The sequence below is a fragment of the Actinia tenebrosa genome, unplaced genomic scaffold (assembly GCF_029948245.1).
Source record: "Actinia tenebrosa isolate PJP-AT-01 unplaced genomic scaffold, QUT_ActTen_1.0 PGA_scaffold13__45_contigs__length_12533684, whole genome shotgun sequence".
NCBI lineage: Eukaryota > Metazoa > Cnidaria > Anthozoa > Actiniaria > Actiniidae > Actinia > Actinia tenebrosa.
Window position 1 is genome coordinate 5063905 of NW_028292573.1, and position 17040 is coordinate 5080944.

General features: G+C 38.3%; 2 protein-coding genes and 1 long non-coding RNA gene across 3 annotated transcripts in view; 1 reads left to right on the plus strand and 2 right to left on the minus strand.

The window, feature by feature from the left end:
- Positions 1-6523, minus strand: LOC116306790 (kelch-like protein 28). The gene is made up of 2 exons (XM_031716885.2): positions 5263-6523; positions 1-4466 (listed from the first exon to the last, which is right to left on the minus strand). Exons 1-2 carry the CDS (start codon positions 6521-6523, stop codon positions 4033-4035), a joined length of 1695 nt encoding a protein of 564 aa, XP_031572745.1. The 3' UTR covers positions 1-4032.
- Positions 1799-8069, plus strand: LOC148911664 (uncharacterized). The gene is made up of 2 exons (XR_016119586.1): positions 1799-1929; positions 5284-8069. It is a non-coding gene; the product is annotated as an uncharacterized LOC148911664 (long non-coding RNA).
- Positions 7909-17040, minus strand: part of LOC116306789 (xanthine dehydrogenase/oxidase) — a 24836-nt gene continuing 15704 nt past the window's right edge. Inside the window, exons 27-40 of the mRNA XM_089029079.1 lie at positions 15676-15801; positions 15417-15482; positions 15019-15164; positions 14464-14545; positions 14145-14240; positions 13393-13521; positions 13211-13285; positions 12571-12623; positions 12338-12452; positions 11713-11778; positions 11022-11210; positions 10159-10232; positions 9694-9787; positions 7909-8740 (exon numbers count right to left, since the gene is read on the minus strand). Of these exons, the coding sequence (XP_088885205.1) occupies positions 8726-8740; positions 9694-9787; positions 10159-10232; positions 11022-11210; positions 11713-11778; positions 12338-12452; positions 12571-12623; positions 13211-13285; positions 13393-13521; positions 14145-14240; positions 14464-14545; positions 15019-15164; positions 15417-15482; positions 15676-15801 (1326 nt within the window). The 3' untranslated portion in view covers positions 7909-8725. The remainder of the gene's footprint in view (positions 8741-9693; positions 9788-10158; positions 10233-11021; positions 11211-11712; positions 11779-12337; positions 12453-12570; positions 12624-13210; positions 13286-13392; positions 13522-14144; positions 14241-14463; positions 14546-15018; positions 15165-15416; positions 15483-15675; positions 15802-17040) is intronic.

Genomic DNA, 17040 nt, shown 5'->3' on the forward strand with positions numbered 1-17040 from the left:
TTGAGAACTACTTAATATGTATTTAATTTGTATTTTTGCTTTACATTTAATCACTGCTTTATCCCTATTTATCAAGTACTTAATTCTGTCTTGCCAGCTAACTAATGTATATTTCATCCATACTTTAATTTTTGACTTAATATGTATTTAACCACCTACTTAATATATACTTAATGATTATAAAAGGTACAACAAAAATTGCACTTAAAATGGCCTTAATAACTACTTGATATATATTTGTCACATATACTTAATATATACTTGAATTGTATTTAACATGGCATTATCAAACTAGGTGTATAATGGATTGCTTAATCACTACTTCATCCCTATTTATCGAGTACTTAATTCTGTCTTGCCAGCTAACTAATGTATATTTAATTCGTACTTGAATATTTGACTTAATATGTATTTAAACTACTATACTTTATATATACTTAATGTGCAACAAAAATTGTACTTGAATTGCCTTTTAAAATAGCTACTTAATATATATTTGTCACATCTACTTACTATACGATCTGGATTTCATGATTCCTATCACAATGCTATGCGCCATCTTCAAAAATTTATCAGAAGAGTGATTGTTCCTTAATTCACAATTAAGGATTCTTTAGATAGCGAATCATTCACTTCGGGATGGCTTCGTGAATATAACAATACTAAGTTAAAAAAGTCTCAATCAGATACGAACCAAATCGGCACAAATAAACGTGTCGTATTCCATGCTCCTGGCGTTTCTTTTTGTACGTTTTGTTTCTATTACTATTGTGAATATGAAGATTTATAGTAGACTTCATTGATGCGGTATAAATTTGGCTGCATTTAGTCCCTCCAGCTCAGTTATCTTGGCCTTGTCATAGGTATAGTATAAGCCGTTGGAAAACGGAAAACCGCGTATCGGATCGTAAGTGTTCAGTTCTTGGAATCCTCTTGTTTGTAGTGTACTTTTCATCATATCATATAATTCTTCATGTTATGTATCATCTTGGCCTCTTCTCTAGTTCTGTCCGTCGTTTATTATCGTCAAAGCAAGCAAATTGAGTTTCTCCACGGGCTTTTCTTCTTGTTCTTGTGCTGCCCATTACCAGCCATAACGTATATTATTACCTCGGGGATGAAACGGTTTGTCTCTCATGTTCTGATTATGACAATAACATGGCCGGCTTTAGCTTACTGTTTTGCAGGCACGGTGTACTAATATATTTCCGTATATACTGACAATCTTCAATCTTCAATCTTCATTCTAGCAAAAGTAAATCTTTAAAGTAGTGCTTTGACTAGGTTGTGAGTTCTGCATATATTGGCGGACTATTCTAACGAGCTTTGGTAAGCACGCATTTAGATTTTGAAATTGAGGATTGGATTTCTTAGCCAATCATGATAAGCAGATTTATTGAATTATCGAAGCCATGCACTGTGCTCGTGATCAAAGTAAATAAAATGAAATCCGAGAAGCCACGACAATGCGCGCGAAAGTCCGCCAAGCACGTATCTTGTTTGGATTAGAAGCCGTCCCAATCTACGGCAAAATGCTGCCTTTTTTCTGTCTTTGCGTTATTCAAAGACATTTTAATGGACGTTGAAAAGTTTTATTCGTGGTACAGCGATCTTTTCTTATCGTAATCAAGCTGCTGAACTCCGAATGCGCGGGTTCTTAGCAGCATATTGTGCGAGAACTTTATAGGGCTTGCTGACAATAGGTTTCGAGAATTATAAGAACTGCTGACTTCGATTTAAAACAAGTCCAAGTTTTATTAAGAAGAATTCAAAAGGTATATTTTTTTACATACGGGATGTAAACTAGGAGGTTTCGAAATCCAACGTAGCCACAGAATACAGTAGTTGAAAGCCGGCTTGCCTTGACAGAAGATATTACATTACGAGCAAGCTTTCTTCGACCAAGCAGTAGATTTTGGAAAATGTAAGGTAAATATCTAAGTCATTATTGCAGATATATAACTTGTGCTTCTATGCTACCTTATTTAGGATTAACGGCATATATTTACAAACATGTTGCGGTAAATGTTTCAGTTGTCGCATCAGTATGCAGTGATATTGTGCAGCTTGCTAGCATCGTTCGTAGACGTACTACAACATATCAAATTTAAACTATAATAATATGTCTTTATCGCAGCTTTCAAGCAACGATTTGTAGCGCTGTGTTATCCATGCTTTACACTGCAAAATTTTGCAATTGTGCTGCAGCGCGAGATTTTTGGCTGTAGCAACTGTACTTTAAAATACTAATTGAGTACAACTTTAATTTACATGGGGAGGGTGTATAAATACGGATTAACCTCATATACTTGATATGTATTTGATAATATAGTAGTTGTTAAGTGCGGCACAAATACCTATCAAATACCCTACTTAAGTACTACTTTAATTCGAATGGGGAGATAGGGTGTATAAATACGGATTAACCTCGTATACTTGATATGTATTTCATAATATAGTAGTTGTTAAATACGGAACAAATACTTATCAAATACTCTACTTAAGTACTACTTTAATTCAAATAGGGAGAGGGGATGTTCAAATATACATTAAGTACACTACTTTAAGTGTAATTATTGAAAAAGCAGTAGTTAAGTACAGATCAAGTAGCTTAAAAATACTCTACTTAACTTGAGGTTAAACAACTGAGTTCCTATTTTTGTCTATAAGTACATTTTAATCCCTGTATAGATACATATCAAATAAAAGGTGGATTTAACAAAGTTGTTAAAATACAAGTTAGATACTTGTTCAGATACACATTAAGTCAAATAAATACACATTAAGTATTGTTCAAGTATACGTTAAGTAACAAAATTTTCCCAAGGGCACTGTTTCTATATATATTCTTACTGTTACTATGTTTACTAAGGTTTTCCATGATTGATAGTTTTGTACGACAACAACAACAAGAACAAAATTGATGGCTCTACAGCAGATTAGTCACACTGCAAAGTGGTCTAAAATAATTATAAAGGTATGGAGCACTTGTCGTGAAAAAATATAATTTCAAACAGACGCCAAAAAAGATATTCCAGCTAATATTGAACTGATACATCTTCATTCAGTTTTAATGACTCAAAATGAGTAAAATAAAGCAGTTTTAAGAGGAATAGTTGAGTGATCTGAAATGGAAAAATATTGAGCTAAGTCTTCTAAAAAGGGTCTCTTGACATGCAGTACTTAACATGATATTTCTTCTTCTAAAAAGAGCTTACCGATACCATGGAAACCCTAATTAAAAATGGAAAAGCCAACAGATTTATAGCAAATGAATTCAAAAAATTAAATTTTCTGTTTTCTGAATTAATTCAGGAAGAAAAAAATCTGCCAGTCATGCAATAGTGTGCCTTTTCCATCTGTAAATATGATTCATAATTTGGGATAATGTTGTAATCTGGTATAAAACCTTTTTGAAATGAAGCGAGTTCATTATGATAATCATACTTTTTCCTATGAAATTAAATAACATCTTATTTTTAACTACTGTACATATAATATTAAAAGCAATAAAAGAAATTTATGTTGCTTTGGAAACTAATTATTAACATAATTCATAACACAAAATGCAAACCTGAACTCTTTTATTTCACTCATTAGCAGTAAAAATGTTCACCTGAGATGATTTTATAGGAGTATAAATGAACCCATATTTTCTTGTATGACAGCAGCTATGACCAGAATGGTAATAACCTGTAAAGCACTGCAGTTTATTATTATTAGTGCATGTTGGTAAGAAATTCCATGAATGGGAAAGGGATTTTGACACACGAATGCCTGATTCCATCTACCTGGTTATAGCATCTTCATCATTGGTCTTTTTTTCTTGTTTCTTTGTTTCTGCAGTCACTTCAATAGGTAACGCCACATTAGTACAAAACCCTTTTGTATCAACCAGTGATGCAATCACTGTCTGGTCAGGTGACATCTGCTTTCTCAGGCTTGTGTTTGCTTGTTCTTTCTTTTCCAGGCTTGTTTTTGCTTGGTTTTTATATATTGACATCCATTAGTAACCCAAGACATCCATTGATTTTACAATACGGCTGCACCACAACCAGCACGGCATACATTCATGTCCCTCACATACGTCCATGAGTTAGATTCTGGGTCATAAGCTTCTGCACTTGCAAGTCTGTTGGCTCCATCAAAACCACCCATTACAAAAATTTTCCCATCAAATACAGTTGCTGCTGGCCATGCCCTCGGGGTCAGTAAAGGTGCCACTTGTACCCATTTGTTAGTCTGAGGGTTATATTTTTCGGCAAGATCAAAGTAGTGGTCAGTACTGCGGTTTCGGCCACCAAATGCATACAGATGATGATTATGAGACAAGAGCACAAGTCCTGAACGAGCTTTTTCAAGTTCAGTGACAAATGACCAAGTATCTGTTTCTGGGTCATAACATTCTACACTTGCTCTGTCGCTATGGACACCTCTATCGTATCCCCCAGCAACATAGATTTTGCCTATAAATAGCACAACCACCACAACATTACTACAAAAAATATTCTTCTTTCTAAATTCATATTTTTCTTATAAATAAGTCACTCTGTCTCCATTAAAATGGGAGAGCCTCTGTGATTCATTCGATATACATGTAGCTAGCCAGGAATTATTTCTGGATTTGAAATATGACTTTTATTTTTTTAATCAAAAGGCACTAAAGCTTAAAATGTTTAGAACTGTAAAAAAAAAAAAAAAAAAAAAGGATGATAAATCCCCAGACTTTATGATATAATTAATGGCTTTCCAATCAATCAAAGCTACTGTGGAACAGTAAATTTGCGATTGACAGAAGCTTATACACATTAAAGCAACACAAGATGTTTGAATGGTGACATTTCATTGTTGATGCAATTGTTATTATATATATTATTTTTGTATTTGGTTATGTGAGATTTTTGTTTTGTATAAAGTGAGAGTACATTCTTTAGGTGCATGAACATCTCCCACAGCAACCACATTGATGTCAGATCACTATTTATAATACTATATTTGAAAAATACCACCAGTGTTGCCTGTTCAGGTACAGATTCATTTTCAGGGTTAGACTCACTTTAATGTCAAAATATTCACCCATGGAAAAGTAAAGAATGTATGATTATGTCATCAATACAAACACTTTGAAATTCAATGGACCTTCACTGGAACACATGAATATTTGACCCAGCATAAATGAATCTGTAATCAAGGAACACAATGTTATTTTTCAAGTTTGAATAAACTTAAGGTGTGTTAAATTATTTACCAGTTATTACATACCATCACAAATTGCAATTCCAGCACCTGATCTCTTTCTGCGCATCGACTGCATCGTCGTCCAGTGGTTGGTCTTGGGATCATAACGCTCAACATAATTATAGCTACAAGTTCTGTCTTCCCCACCAATGGCGTAAATACAGCCATTAAATGCTGCGACGGATATGAAAGACCTCTGAATAGCAATATCTGCTAACGAGATCCACTCATGTGCAATAGGGTCATAACATTCAGTATACCGCACGTACATAGTATCATCATGAGGAGAGTTCACTGCGCATTCACCTCCAATGACATAAAGTAGGCCATTCAGACTACATGCCCCTACTGCTGTTCTGGCATGCTTCATACTTTCCATCATAACCCATTCATCTGCTAACAAATCATATCGTTCAAGAGTTGACAGCTGACAATCAATACCATTCCGTCCACCAACTGCATAAATAGACTGAGGCTGAGCACGTGAGGTCGTCATGTAAGGTGGCAAATTACGAGCACTTTCATTCAAGATTTGTCCCAAAAGTAGCTGACATTCTGCATTGGTTTTGACGATTTTCGAAGGAAACACTCGCGTTTCAAGAAACCCCAAAGAAATTAACGGTATTCTCACTCTCGTAATCAATTCAGCCGTGAATTCCTTACGTTGATTGAAATCGTGAAATATCCAAGCTTCAACCGCTTCGAAAATTTGGTCTTCACTGCGAACTTGAACGTCGTCTTGTTCAAGAAGATTCAGAAGCCCTTGTTTAGAAAGCTGTAAAAACTCCTCACACTTTACAACGTCCAGAAAATGCTGGCAGATGTATCGATAGGCAGCTTGTTCGAGGTCTGTACACGAATACAAATCGGCAAATGCCCTGATTCCTAAACAGTTAGTCGCTTCGAGGTGTGATTGTAAAAAACTACAGCAAGCTTGTCCCAGTAGTGGCAAGTTGAGCAGCGTCGCTCCTGAAAGCAAAGCCTGTACATTTTCAACTGTGATATCCACCGATCCCGTATAAACAAAGTCCAATAAATTCTCCATGACCGAGGGCTCTAACCCTTGCAGTTTAATATCCCTCATTCCGCTCTCAAGCATTCCATTTGTAAACATTGCTCTCAGATAAGAACTCGCCCCGGCCAACACTACACGGTGAGCATGAAATTCCTGCCCGCCAACGTGAAGCGAAACATCGCAAAGTTCTCTCTTCCGACGAAGCTCGTTCATGATTTGAAGCGATTCGTTTGAATGGAGAGGGATCTGAAATCGTCGCTGAGCAGACATGGTTCGCCATCTAACACGCTTCCTCTTGTTTGGAGATGATTCTTTTTGAGTAACACACGCAATCCATATGGAAAACGAAAACAAGGAACTCAATGAGAATCACTGTTTTTGTTGTGGCTACTTGGCTCTACAAACTAACAAGCTCGCTGATTGGTCAAATTTATGCATAATTAGCCAGACACATTATACTTACGCTAATTATGATTGGTTAATTCGCTGCATAATTGATTTGTTATGCCGCTGACCCCTACGTCACGTTGTTGTTTAGTAAAAAATAAACAATTAAGATTCACTCTGACTTACCTTTTAACCGCTGCATTTCCCCTTTCGAGTTAGTTTTTCTTCGAGAAATTACCCCAAAAAGGTTAATATATGAATTAAAAATTGTTCTGTAACACTACGAAAGTAAGTGGGCCTTGAGAGATTTTGTAGCGAATTTAAAAGGCTCAAAATATTCGTGGAAACTTTGACCACGCCTCTTGATAAGTTCATCATTCCTATTTTAAAGGATGTTTTCTTGTCTGTTTGACAGGAGAAAGTTATGTTTTTGTTTCTTGAGAGAGAAAAAACAGGACGAAAAGAATTTCATGGTGTTCTCACTTAACCACATACTTAAATGGATTAAAGAAAATAATATATCAAACATTGAAAACTGTCAAATATGTCCTTAAGACCCACAAAACTTTGTTCAATCATCAGGTGACCTGAAAAGCGAAGCATTTAGTTGACATAAGAACAGGTGGCACAATCAGCAGGTCATAATCATGCAATGATACGCCTAGCTACCACGATAAAACATTCAGTCTATGGAGTTACTAAGGGGAAGTGGAAGCTGAAGCGGAACATGGCTAACTGAGAAAACAAATATTTAATATTTTAAACACAAACAGATCAATACTGACTAAAAGTATATATCAGGTCAAAAAAGACATTCGTTCACCGACGAAAATGAGCATTCAGGATAGGCTGCAAGATATTTTCAAAGGATTATTCAAATTTGAACTTCTTTGCAGCCTCGGTTGAATTTTTGTGTTTGACCATGAAATGGAAAGTGGTGATTAAAAGCCGAGAGCTGAAGGTTTTAAAATGGCGGGGAAAATGGAAGAATTGTAGATGAATATTGCAGTTTTGACAATTGTTTTTGTAAATATATATACGCGCCATTTTCAAAAAATTGTGAAAATAAACTGACTTATAACTAGCGCTTTATTCTCAGTTCTTCGAATTATTCAGTACCTGTTCTTGTATAACCTTATTATTCGGTTAAGGTGCCGCTTTAAAAGAGAACGGATCTTAATAGGACCCATGCCAGATGTCTCAAAAAGGTAATTTCATTGATTTATAATAAACACTTATACATTAAGTATGATCAAGAGAATATGAACTATGGTATGATCGTTTTATTCCTCAAATCGCCGTTTTACTAGTTGATATAGATGGGTTTTTTTTATGTCTTTTATCTCAGGGGCGGATCCAGAAATTTGTTCAGGGGAGGGTGTTGCTTACAAAGTTAACCCAGGGAGGGGTGCACCCCTTAGAGTCAAAGGGGAAAAACATTATTTTGTATTGGTTATCTTCAAAGTAGGGGCACAAAGTCGAAGGGAGGGGCGTGCACCCCTTGCACCCCTCCTCTGGATCCGCCACTGTTAGACTATGTATTTAATACTGATATTTTCATTTATCATTACTGTTTCATTAGAAACAACGACGCAGCTCACACTAGTTTTTAGCTAGTTATCTCTTCTTGATATTTTCTTCGCTTGGATTCCAAAAGATTTCGTAAAAAATAAAAACTAAAAAAGATTTTTTTAAAAAGAGTTTTTTTAGAACCTCGGTATAATGATTTAAGAATAAACAACGATTATTATACATTCAGGTAAATTTAGTATTAAAAAAAGATAGGGAAATATACTATTATTGCGAACTGGTTGATCGTATTTTTTAGGTATTTAAAATGACGAATACTTTGATCTTGACTTCACCTACTCTGATCTGACTATAGACCCCTTGCATGTGACGTCAAAGCAGCTCAATCTGGGGGACAAAACAATAGGTTCCAATTCTCAAGATAATGGTATTCTATTGTTTTGTACCTCAGATCGAGCTGCTTTGACGTCACATGCAAGGGGTCTATACTATCATAAGTTTATACTCATTGATACTTTCAAAATCTTGTATGAGGTAAGCCGGAAAAGATAGAGATCAAATGGAAGCGAGCTGTGGGAAAAAAAAAAAAAAAAAAAAAAAAAATCAGATTAAAACTCATAATTATACAGCTTCTCATTAATCCCATTTAGGTAACTATCCAATTATTTTCTTAATTGGACAGGTCTTGTCGATATGGGATTAATTAGGCAGCTATATAATTAATAGGTAATGGGATTTCATGCTCCCCAATCAAGAAATAATTAGACTCGAAAAATTCCTCTGACTGCCAAACTGGACTCAGCATATGGCCTCATCCAATTTTGGAAGTCCTCGGAATTTTCCTCGTCCAATTATTTCTTAATTAGATAGCATGGAGTCTTATTACATATGCTAATTAAAAACATTGAAAGCAAATAGTCCCTAACCCTAATGAGGGTTGCATACCTAAACTACCACGGCAAATCTTTTTCAAGATCTCTTTTCATTATTAGAAAAATAATGGTCGTTGGAGAATACCAATACTGCAGTGAGAAATAGCATTAAAAAAAGCTACCACGAAAGGGATTATGAAAGTGTAGGTAAATAAACGTCATCGTGGCTGCCGCGTGAGTAACTGAGGGTACTGGAGTGCCTGTGATCCTTCTTAGTTTTAGCTAATAATTCATAGCGTAACTGTGGGTTTTGGGAGAGAGTTTCCATGTAATATATTATTTTAGAAAAAAAAGTCAAATGTGTGAGGATCTCTATAAGAAAAGCCCTAGGTGACTATATAGTTTTTATGAATACAAACTGATGGAGTTCCTATATGGTTTTGATTGAAACTACTTCGTGCAAGAAAACATGCACTAGCCTTCACTCTTGAAACCAGAGGTTTTTACGTACTGCGCATGATCAACGAAATGCCAGACATTTTGTCGAACATATGCAGTAGGGATGACCAGGCTCTCAGGGGACGAAAGCATTCGCTCTCGTTGTACATGCTTCACAAGTTGCACGATTTGTTTTTGCGCGCATTCCTTTACCTTGTTTTTCAGCTGGTCTCCACAAGCCATCCTGATGCGCTCACACGTGGCTGGACTGTCAAAGCGATAGATCTCGTCTAGTCCGATATCACACCTACGACATTGACATTGGTTATATAATTACATTGCTATTGGTCTAGATTTGACTGTGGAAGGGCTGGAAGGCTTCTGTATATATAAACTCTAATACAAAGTCTACTATATTTTCAAATTTGAGCCTCATTTTTAAGAGTAAATCCCTTGAATCACAGGAGTTAAATTAAAAACAACTATGCTCTAATTTGCCGATGTATTGGAATCGAACCAAAGACCACAGCGCATGCGCATTAGCAGCGGACGCCACTCATGCCTTCCAGGCCATAAACTTGTGTTCATAAGCTTGATGGAGCAGAAGATCAATCGTGTGATCAGTGTGGACCTATTGCCACAGCGGATCTTACTGGAGTCATACGATTTGAAGCTTACCTGGCCGCGTTAACTGCATTCTTGATGGCGAGAAAAACAACAGGTGCCAATAAAACACTGAATTCACCTGAACCCTAAGATAATGTAAGAAAGGATAACATTAGTTGGTATTATTTATTAATCAGACATGCATATCTTCCTTGACTATGTACCTGAGAAGAAAATATCGAAACACCCATTCAGCTAACACAACACAACACAACACAGCACAGCACATCAGACAACACCTCACCACATCACACCATGCCACATCACACATCAAACCGCACAGCACAGCACAGCACCACGCCGCACCGCACCGCACCACACCACGACACACCACATCACACCACACCACACCACACCACGCCACATCACACATCAAACCGCACAGCACAGCACATCACACCACACCACACCACACCACACCACGCCACATCACACATCAAACCGCACAGCACAGCACATCACACCACAACACACCACACCACACCACACCACGCCACATCACACATCAAACCGCACAGCACCACATCACACCACACCACACCACACCACACCACGCCACATCACACATCAAACCGCACACCACACCACACCACACCACACCACACCACACCACACCACACCACGCCACATCACACATCAAACCGCACAGCACAGCACAGCACAGCACAGCACCGCACCGCACCACACCGCACCGCACCGCACCACATCGCACCAAGACACACCACATCGCATCACACCACATCACATCACATCACACCACACCACACCACACCACACCACACCACACCACACCACACCACATCCACATCTCATCTCATCACATCACCATACACGATACACCCTTGAATCTGCAGTTTTCCAAAGAACAACTTTACCTTGGACGCGTGTATTGCCTGGTCATTGCGGGATTCTTTCAGGATGTGTACATTGAACTCTTTAGGTATATCAGCTGAGGTAGGTATCTTGTATGTTTTTGGTCCAGTAGTGAGCAGACGACCATCTGGAGAGAAACGCAACTCTTCTATAGTATACATACCAGCACCCTGGATAAAGCCGCCCTCAATCTGCAAAACATTCGTGCAAAAACAGTTTACTTCTCGGCAGTTGCTCGGGATAACCTCGGTGCTGGAATTCCTAGTACTACGATTTCCAACCACCTCCACTTGTTTGATGTCAAATTACATGACTGTCACGCGGAAGTTTGGAATTGATAGGACAGTTTATCAGTTTACAATTTATCTTCAAAAGTATCGGTCACGCGCTTATATGACCTTTAAGAGAACTTCCAATTCAGGGTATGCGCGCGACTAAATCACAGATCCAAGTGGGATGTAGCTTGCTGGGTTTGTGGGGCGGAGGAAACTGGAGAATCCGAAGAAAAAAATAAGTGCTTGCTCGATTTTTTTGGGGGGATTTACGCAAACCCCCAACTATCTAATGGTCCGTCTCTTACAGGCCAAGGCTAAAATAAGACTGACAAAAAATCGACAATCCATAACAAGGCAAAACATTCTTCATTTTTTAAATGTTCAATAAAATTGATTGTTATATGCAAGACAATTCAACCTGTCCAATATCGATTGCTGGATTTAGACTCTTGCCAATATCCACCACTATATCAGCACGCAGGATCTGAAACAAAGTAGAATAAGTTCACAACGTCTTTAGCGTAATGGCTTCCAATAGACCAGCTTCAAGTTTCAAATTACAGTTGTGTTTCTTGATTACAGACTTATTTATACAGTGTTAGCCTCGAATCAGTGTTTAAAGTCCTAAAATATCTGAGTAGAAGGTGCTGCCTTTGCTCTAAAAATATCTGCATATGGTTAGACTTTCGTTCGACGTCAAATATAGAGGGCCACAAGTTTATCACCTGCGACTGTCACGTGTCCTCTCTAAATAAAATGGATTTATTTATAAATTTGATTGCGCGATTAATGCGAAATTAGAGACCTGTAGCACAATGCTACGTACCACAAAACTCAAGCTACAGTTCGACGTCAGGCGTTTTCTGTCAAACGTTCGCCATTTAGCAAGGCGTGGTAACGAAGTGGTTGCTGGAAGATCCGCCATATTAAATTTCATTTGTACTGAGTGTTTTTCGTGTTTCTGGGCCTGATCCCTAGTAATGAGCCGTTAACTAGCGGTTACCCTGATGCCAAAGCTCTCTAACAACGCTCGAATTACTTACAGTGTGATCGCCAGTCAGGCAGTCCACTTCGACTTCACAACAACAAGCTCCGTACACAAAGTACTTGAATGCTTGACCCAAGTTTGTCTTCCAGCTATAGGTGAAATGTCGAGATCTGAACCAGTAGAAAAGATAGATCAGGGCAAGACTCGCCTTTCAGAGTGAAGCTTGGTGAGCTTAGTTTGATGAACATAGTCTTAATTTAGCTTGTTATATGAAACAAAAAAGCTTACTGGTAATATCCAGTGGATGAAAGGCTCACGTGATCAGCATACGCAGCTTGGACCTGTTGGGGGTAGAAAAAGGTATCTTCACTATATATATATCGCTAGTTGAGAATGACTTTTTACTGTATTTTTCGAAAAACTCGTTTTGTATGTCGTTTCATTATCCCTTTACTTCCCATCCAATTTTCCCATCAATTTTTCACATCCATTTTTCTCATCTATTTATCCCATCTATTAATCTTACCTATTTATCCCATCCATTTATCCCATCCATTTTTCCCATCCGTTTTGCCATCCATTTTTGCCATCCATGTTTCCCATCCATTTTCCCATCCATTTTTCCTATCCATTTTTCCATCCATTTTCCCATCCATTTTCCCATCCATTTTTCCCATCCATTTTTCCCATCCATTTTTCCCATCCATTTTCCCATCCATTTTTCCCATCCATTTATCCCATCCATTTTTTCCATCCATTTTTCCCATCCATTTATCCCATCCATTTTTCCCATCCATCTTTCCTATCCATTTTTCCCATCCATTTTTTTCATCCATCTTTCCCATCCATTTTTCCTATCCATTTTTCCTATCCATTTTTCCTATCCATTTTTCCTATCCATTTTTCCCATTCACTTTTCTCATCTTACCCAATCTTCCCATTTACCGTCGGGATTGGTGACCTTGTACGGTTTAATTCTTTTGGACAGCTTGTCACATGCGTCCTTGAAAGAAAAGAAAAAAAAAACATCTAAAAAACTAGATTTGAAAATAAGATATAGAATTTCAAGAAATAAATGCAAAATAATTAAAAATGAATAAAATGCGAGACCTTAACAGCCATGCCATTGATGTCTGACGAATATGAACCCCCGGTGACAGATGAGTTGGGAACTGTGTCTGTACTTATTGCACAGTTAAACACTTTTGACACAGGAATCCCAAGGGCGTTAGCGGCGACCTTGGTAAGAAAAAAAACGACAACAAAACAAGAACAAAAATATAATTGTTGATTATAATACTTCTTTTAAAAAGTAAATGGGATCAGGTCTGGCGGGGGTACTTCCTTCGTTGACGAAATGCGCAAGGGAATCTGTTAAGCCTTGTATGAGGGCGGGGGAAGGTAGTGATAAACCTTAAGTTCTATAGACCAAATTCAAAACTCGCACCCATGTGAGGCCTCAAGTTGTGAACAAAGGAATCTGGCGTGATTCGTGACTTTTGAATCTCGCCAGATTATTTTGAGTCACACCAGATCCCTTTGTTCACGACTTAAGCCTCACATCGGTGCGAGTTTTGAATTTGGTCTATAGACTCGTACGAGGGTTGGGGGTGTGTATGAGGGGGGGAGGGGGGGTAGGGGGGTGGTGGCGATAAACTTTAAGTTATCGAGACTCGTACGAGGGTTGGCGGTGTGTATGAGGGGACGTTTCTCAAGCCTCGTGTGAGGGTGGGGGTGGGGGGGGGGGGGGAGGTGGTGGTAAACTCGAGTTTAAAGTTTCTCGAGACTAGTAAGAGGGTTAGGTGAGGTTGGGTTGGGTTGGGCTGGGTTGGGGTGTGAGTAAGAGGGGTATTTATTCATACCTGTACCATCTTGGTATGTAAACCTTGACCAATTTCCACACCTCCGTGAGAGATACGTACGGTACCATCTGTATAGATGGACACAAGAGCACCACTCTGAATAAGAAATCAAATAGACTTAAGTTAAGTGTTTGCCTATTATCATATCATAGGGATAAGGGGCTGAGGGGGTAAAGGGGCGGGGGTGATGGGGTAAGGGGAGAGGGGGTGAGGGGTAGGTGACTGGCTAGGCAAGCGCATTTAAATTAAGGAGACAAACAAACAACAAACAACAACAACAAAAATAAAGGCTTTACTGTCATGTGAAGTCAATTCCTACCTGCATGAAATCTGGAATGGTAAATCCTATGCCGTACTTGCCTGGCATAACGAATATACCTCGTTTCTTCCACTTATTTTGTCTGAAAAATTTTGATAATTGTTAATAGTTTGATCATTAAATATTTACAGTGCTTCCCAATCAGTCGCGCAGCAAAGGTTATAGTTGAACCATTGTCCAAGAATGTCCAGAGAGAAAGACAGCTTATGTTGGCGGTATTAACAAAGGAAAGTAATTAGCCGTTTATATACCCCTTGTATGTGACGTCAAAGCAGCTCAATTTGGAGGACAAAGCAAAATAATTTCAATCCCAAATGTGCTCCAAATTGAGCTGCTTTGACGTCACATACAAGGGGCATAGACCCCTTGCATTGAGTTCCTAGAGGAATTGTTCTGGGGACAAAACAATAGGCCGTCTTTTCTCATGCAAGTACGATCCATTGTTTTGTTCCCCAGAACAATTCGTCTAGGGCCTAAGTGCAAGGGGTCTATATTGATAAATAGTGTACCGCCATAATGGCGATGAATGTAACTAGCAAGCGAAGAATATTTTACTTGTTAAAGGAATCCACTGCAAGTCTTCTGTTCTCGTAGTGACTCTTCGACATCATCTCGGACCACACTCGGCGGATAGTACAATCTCTCAGGGATTGATTGAAGTGAGTCAAGTTACCCTCTTTGTACATGTTCTGCTCACGAACCTAACCCAAATGAAAGCAAGTCATATGTGATATAATCTACATCTCTTTCACATGATTTTCTATTTGATATTTAAATGTTATATCTATGTAATATCTTACTCCCAATGCATTTTGGGTATGTAGCGATCAAATTCTTGATCAGTTACAATTTCGTCGGATTCCGCGTAAACGTAGTGTCAGAAACATATACACATCGTTACAAATTTATATGCAGTCAACGCATGCGTAAAGTCTTATCTGTCAAAGTCTTACCTTTCGCTCTGGTATCCCACACTTTTTAGCGATATCAGACATCAAGGACTCGGTGAAAAGGATGCCCTAATAAGATTTTCATTAAAAAAAAAAAAGTTGTGATACTTATATCAATTAAAAGGAGTCTTGACCATACCATTTACTGTAGAGGTAGCGAGTGTGAAGTGTGTCGTTTACTTAAACATTACCCTCTTTATCCCGCTAGGGAGTCTCGGCAATAACTCCCCGTATAACGACATAAAAAAGATCCTATACGTACCTGAGAAGATCCCAATCCTCTCATAGCTGTGTTGGGTGCTATGTTTGTTTTACATAAGCGTCCAGTAACATCTATGTTAGGAATCTTATAACAGTTGTCTAAATTTAACAATAACTTCTCCATAATCTGTAGATAATAAGAACAACTTGTTTACCTTTAGCGTAAAGGAAAATGCCTACTAAAAAAGCGGTTATTGTAAGTGGGAAACATAAGGGACTGCCTCACAGCACGTAAACAATACAATATGCTGTGTGAACATTGAGTGGGAATAATACGGTACTGACTTGACTGGCTAAACGAGGAAACATGTTTCCCTAAATGTTTCCTAAGGTGGCAAAACTGTCAGGGAACATCGGGAAACAATGTTTCCATCCTTTTTTAAGCATGAAATGTTTCTGCTGCACAGCAATAACATTTTTTGCGCCTTGGAAGGCTAACTTTGTTGCACGCAGCAATGTTTCGCATGTGGCTAAACTGGGAAACATTGAGGAAACATGCGCTCGGTAAACATGTTTCTACGTTTAGCCAGGGCCTTACTGCACGTGTACACGGTACGACATGCCGTAACATTGAAATCGCTTTCCATAACTAACACTAGTTATTGACTGGGACCGAGGGACCACAAAACAAACTGCTTTCCTGAGGTTCCCGTCAGTAAGTGTTTTGTTATATACCAAATGTCAAAGAAAACAAAAAGTATTTGATTATTTGAATCTTTAAAACTTGGAAAAACTTACATATCCGTGAAACTCACTTCCGGTACAGTTTTTACTGGTCAACAACATATTGTTGTCCGCTGAGATCCGTTGCCGGGGGAACATCGAACTTTGTTACATTCACGAAATATCGTCTCGACCAATCGGAGTACGAAAAAAATGGACTTTGACATTTGGTATATAACAAGAATGGTTATCGTATGAGTGGGTAACATACGGTACTGACTTACAGCACGTACACGGTACGACATGCCGTAACATTGAAAAAGGATTCCCATAGGAATGGTTTTCGTATGAGTGAGAAATGTACAGTACTGATTTACAGCACGTACACGGTACGACATGCTGTAGCATTTATTTGGCTTCCCATAGGAATGGTTTTCGTATGAGTGGGAAACATACGGTACTGACTTACAGCACGTACACGGTACGACATGCCGTAACATTGAAATGGCTTTTCATAAGAATGGTTATTGTATGAGTGGGTAACATACGGTACTGACTTACAGCACGTACACGGTACGACATGCCGTAACATTGAAAAAGGATTCCCATAGGAATGGTTTTCGTATGAGTGAGAAATGTACAGTACTGATTTACAGCACGTACACGGTACGACATGCTGTAGCATTTATTTGGCTTCCCATAG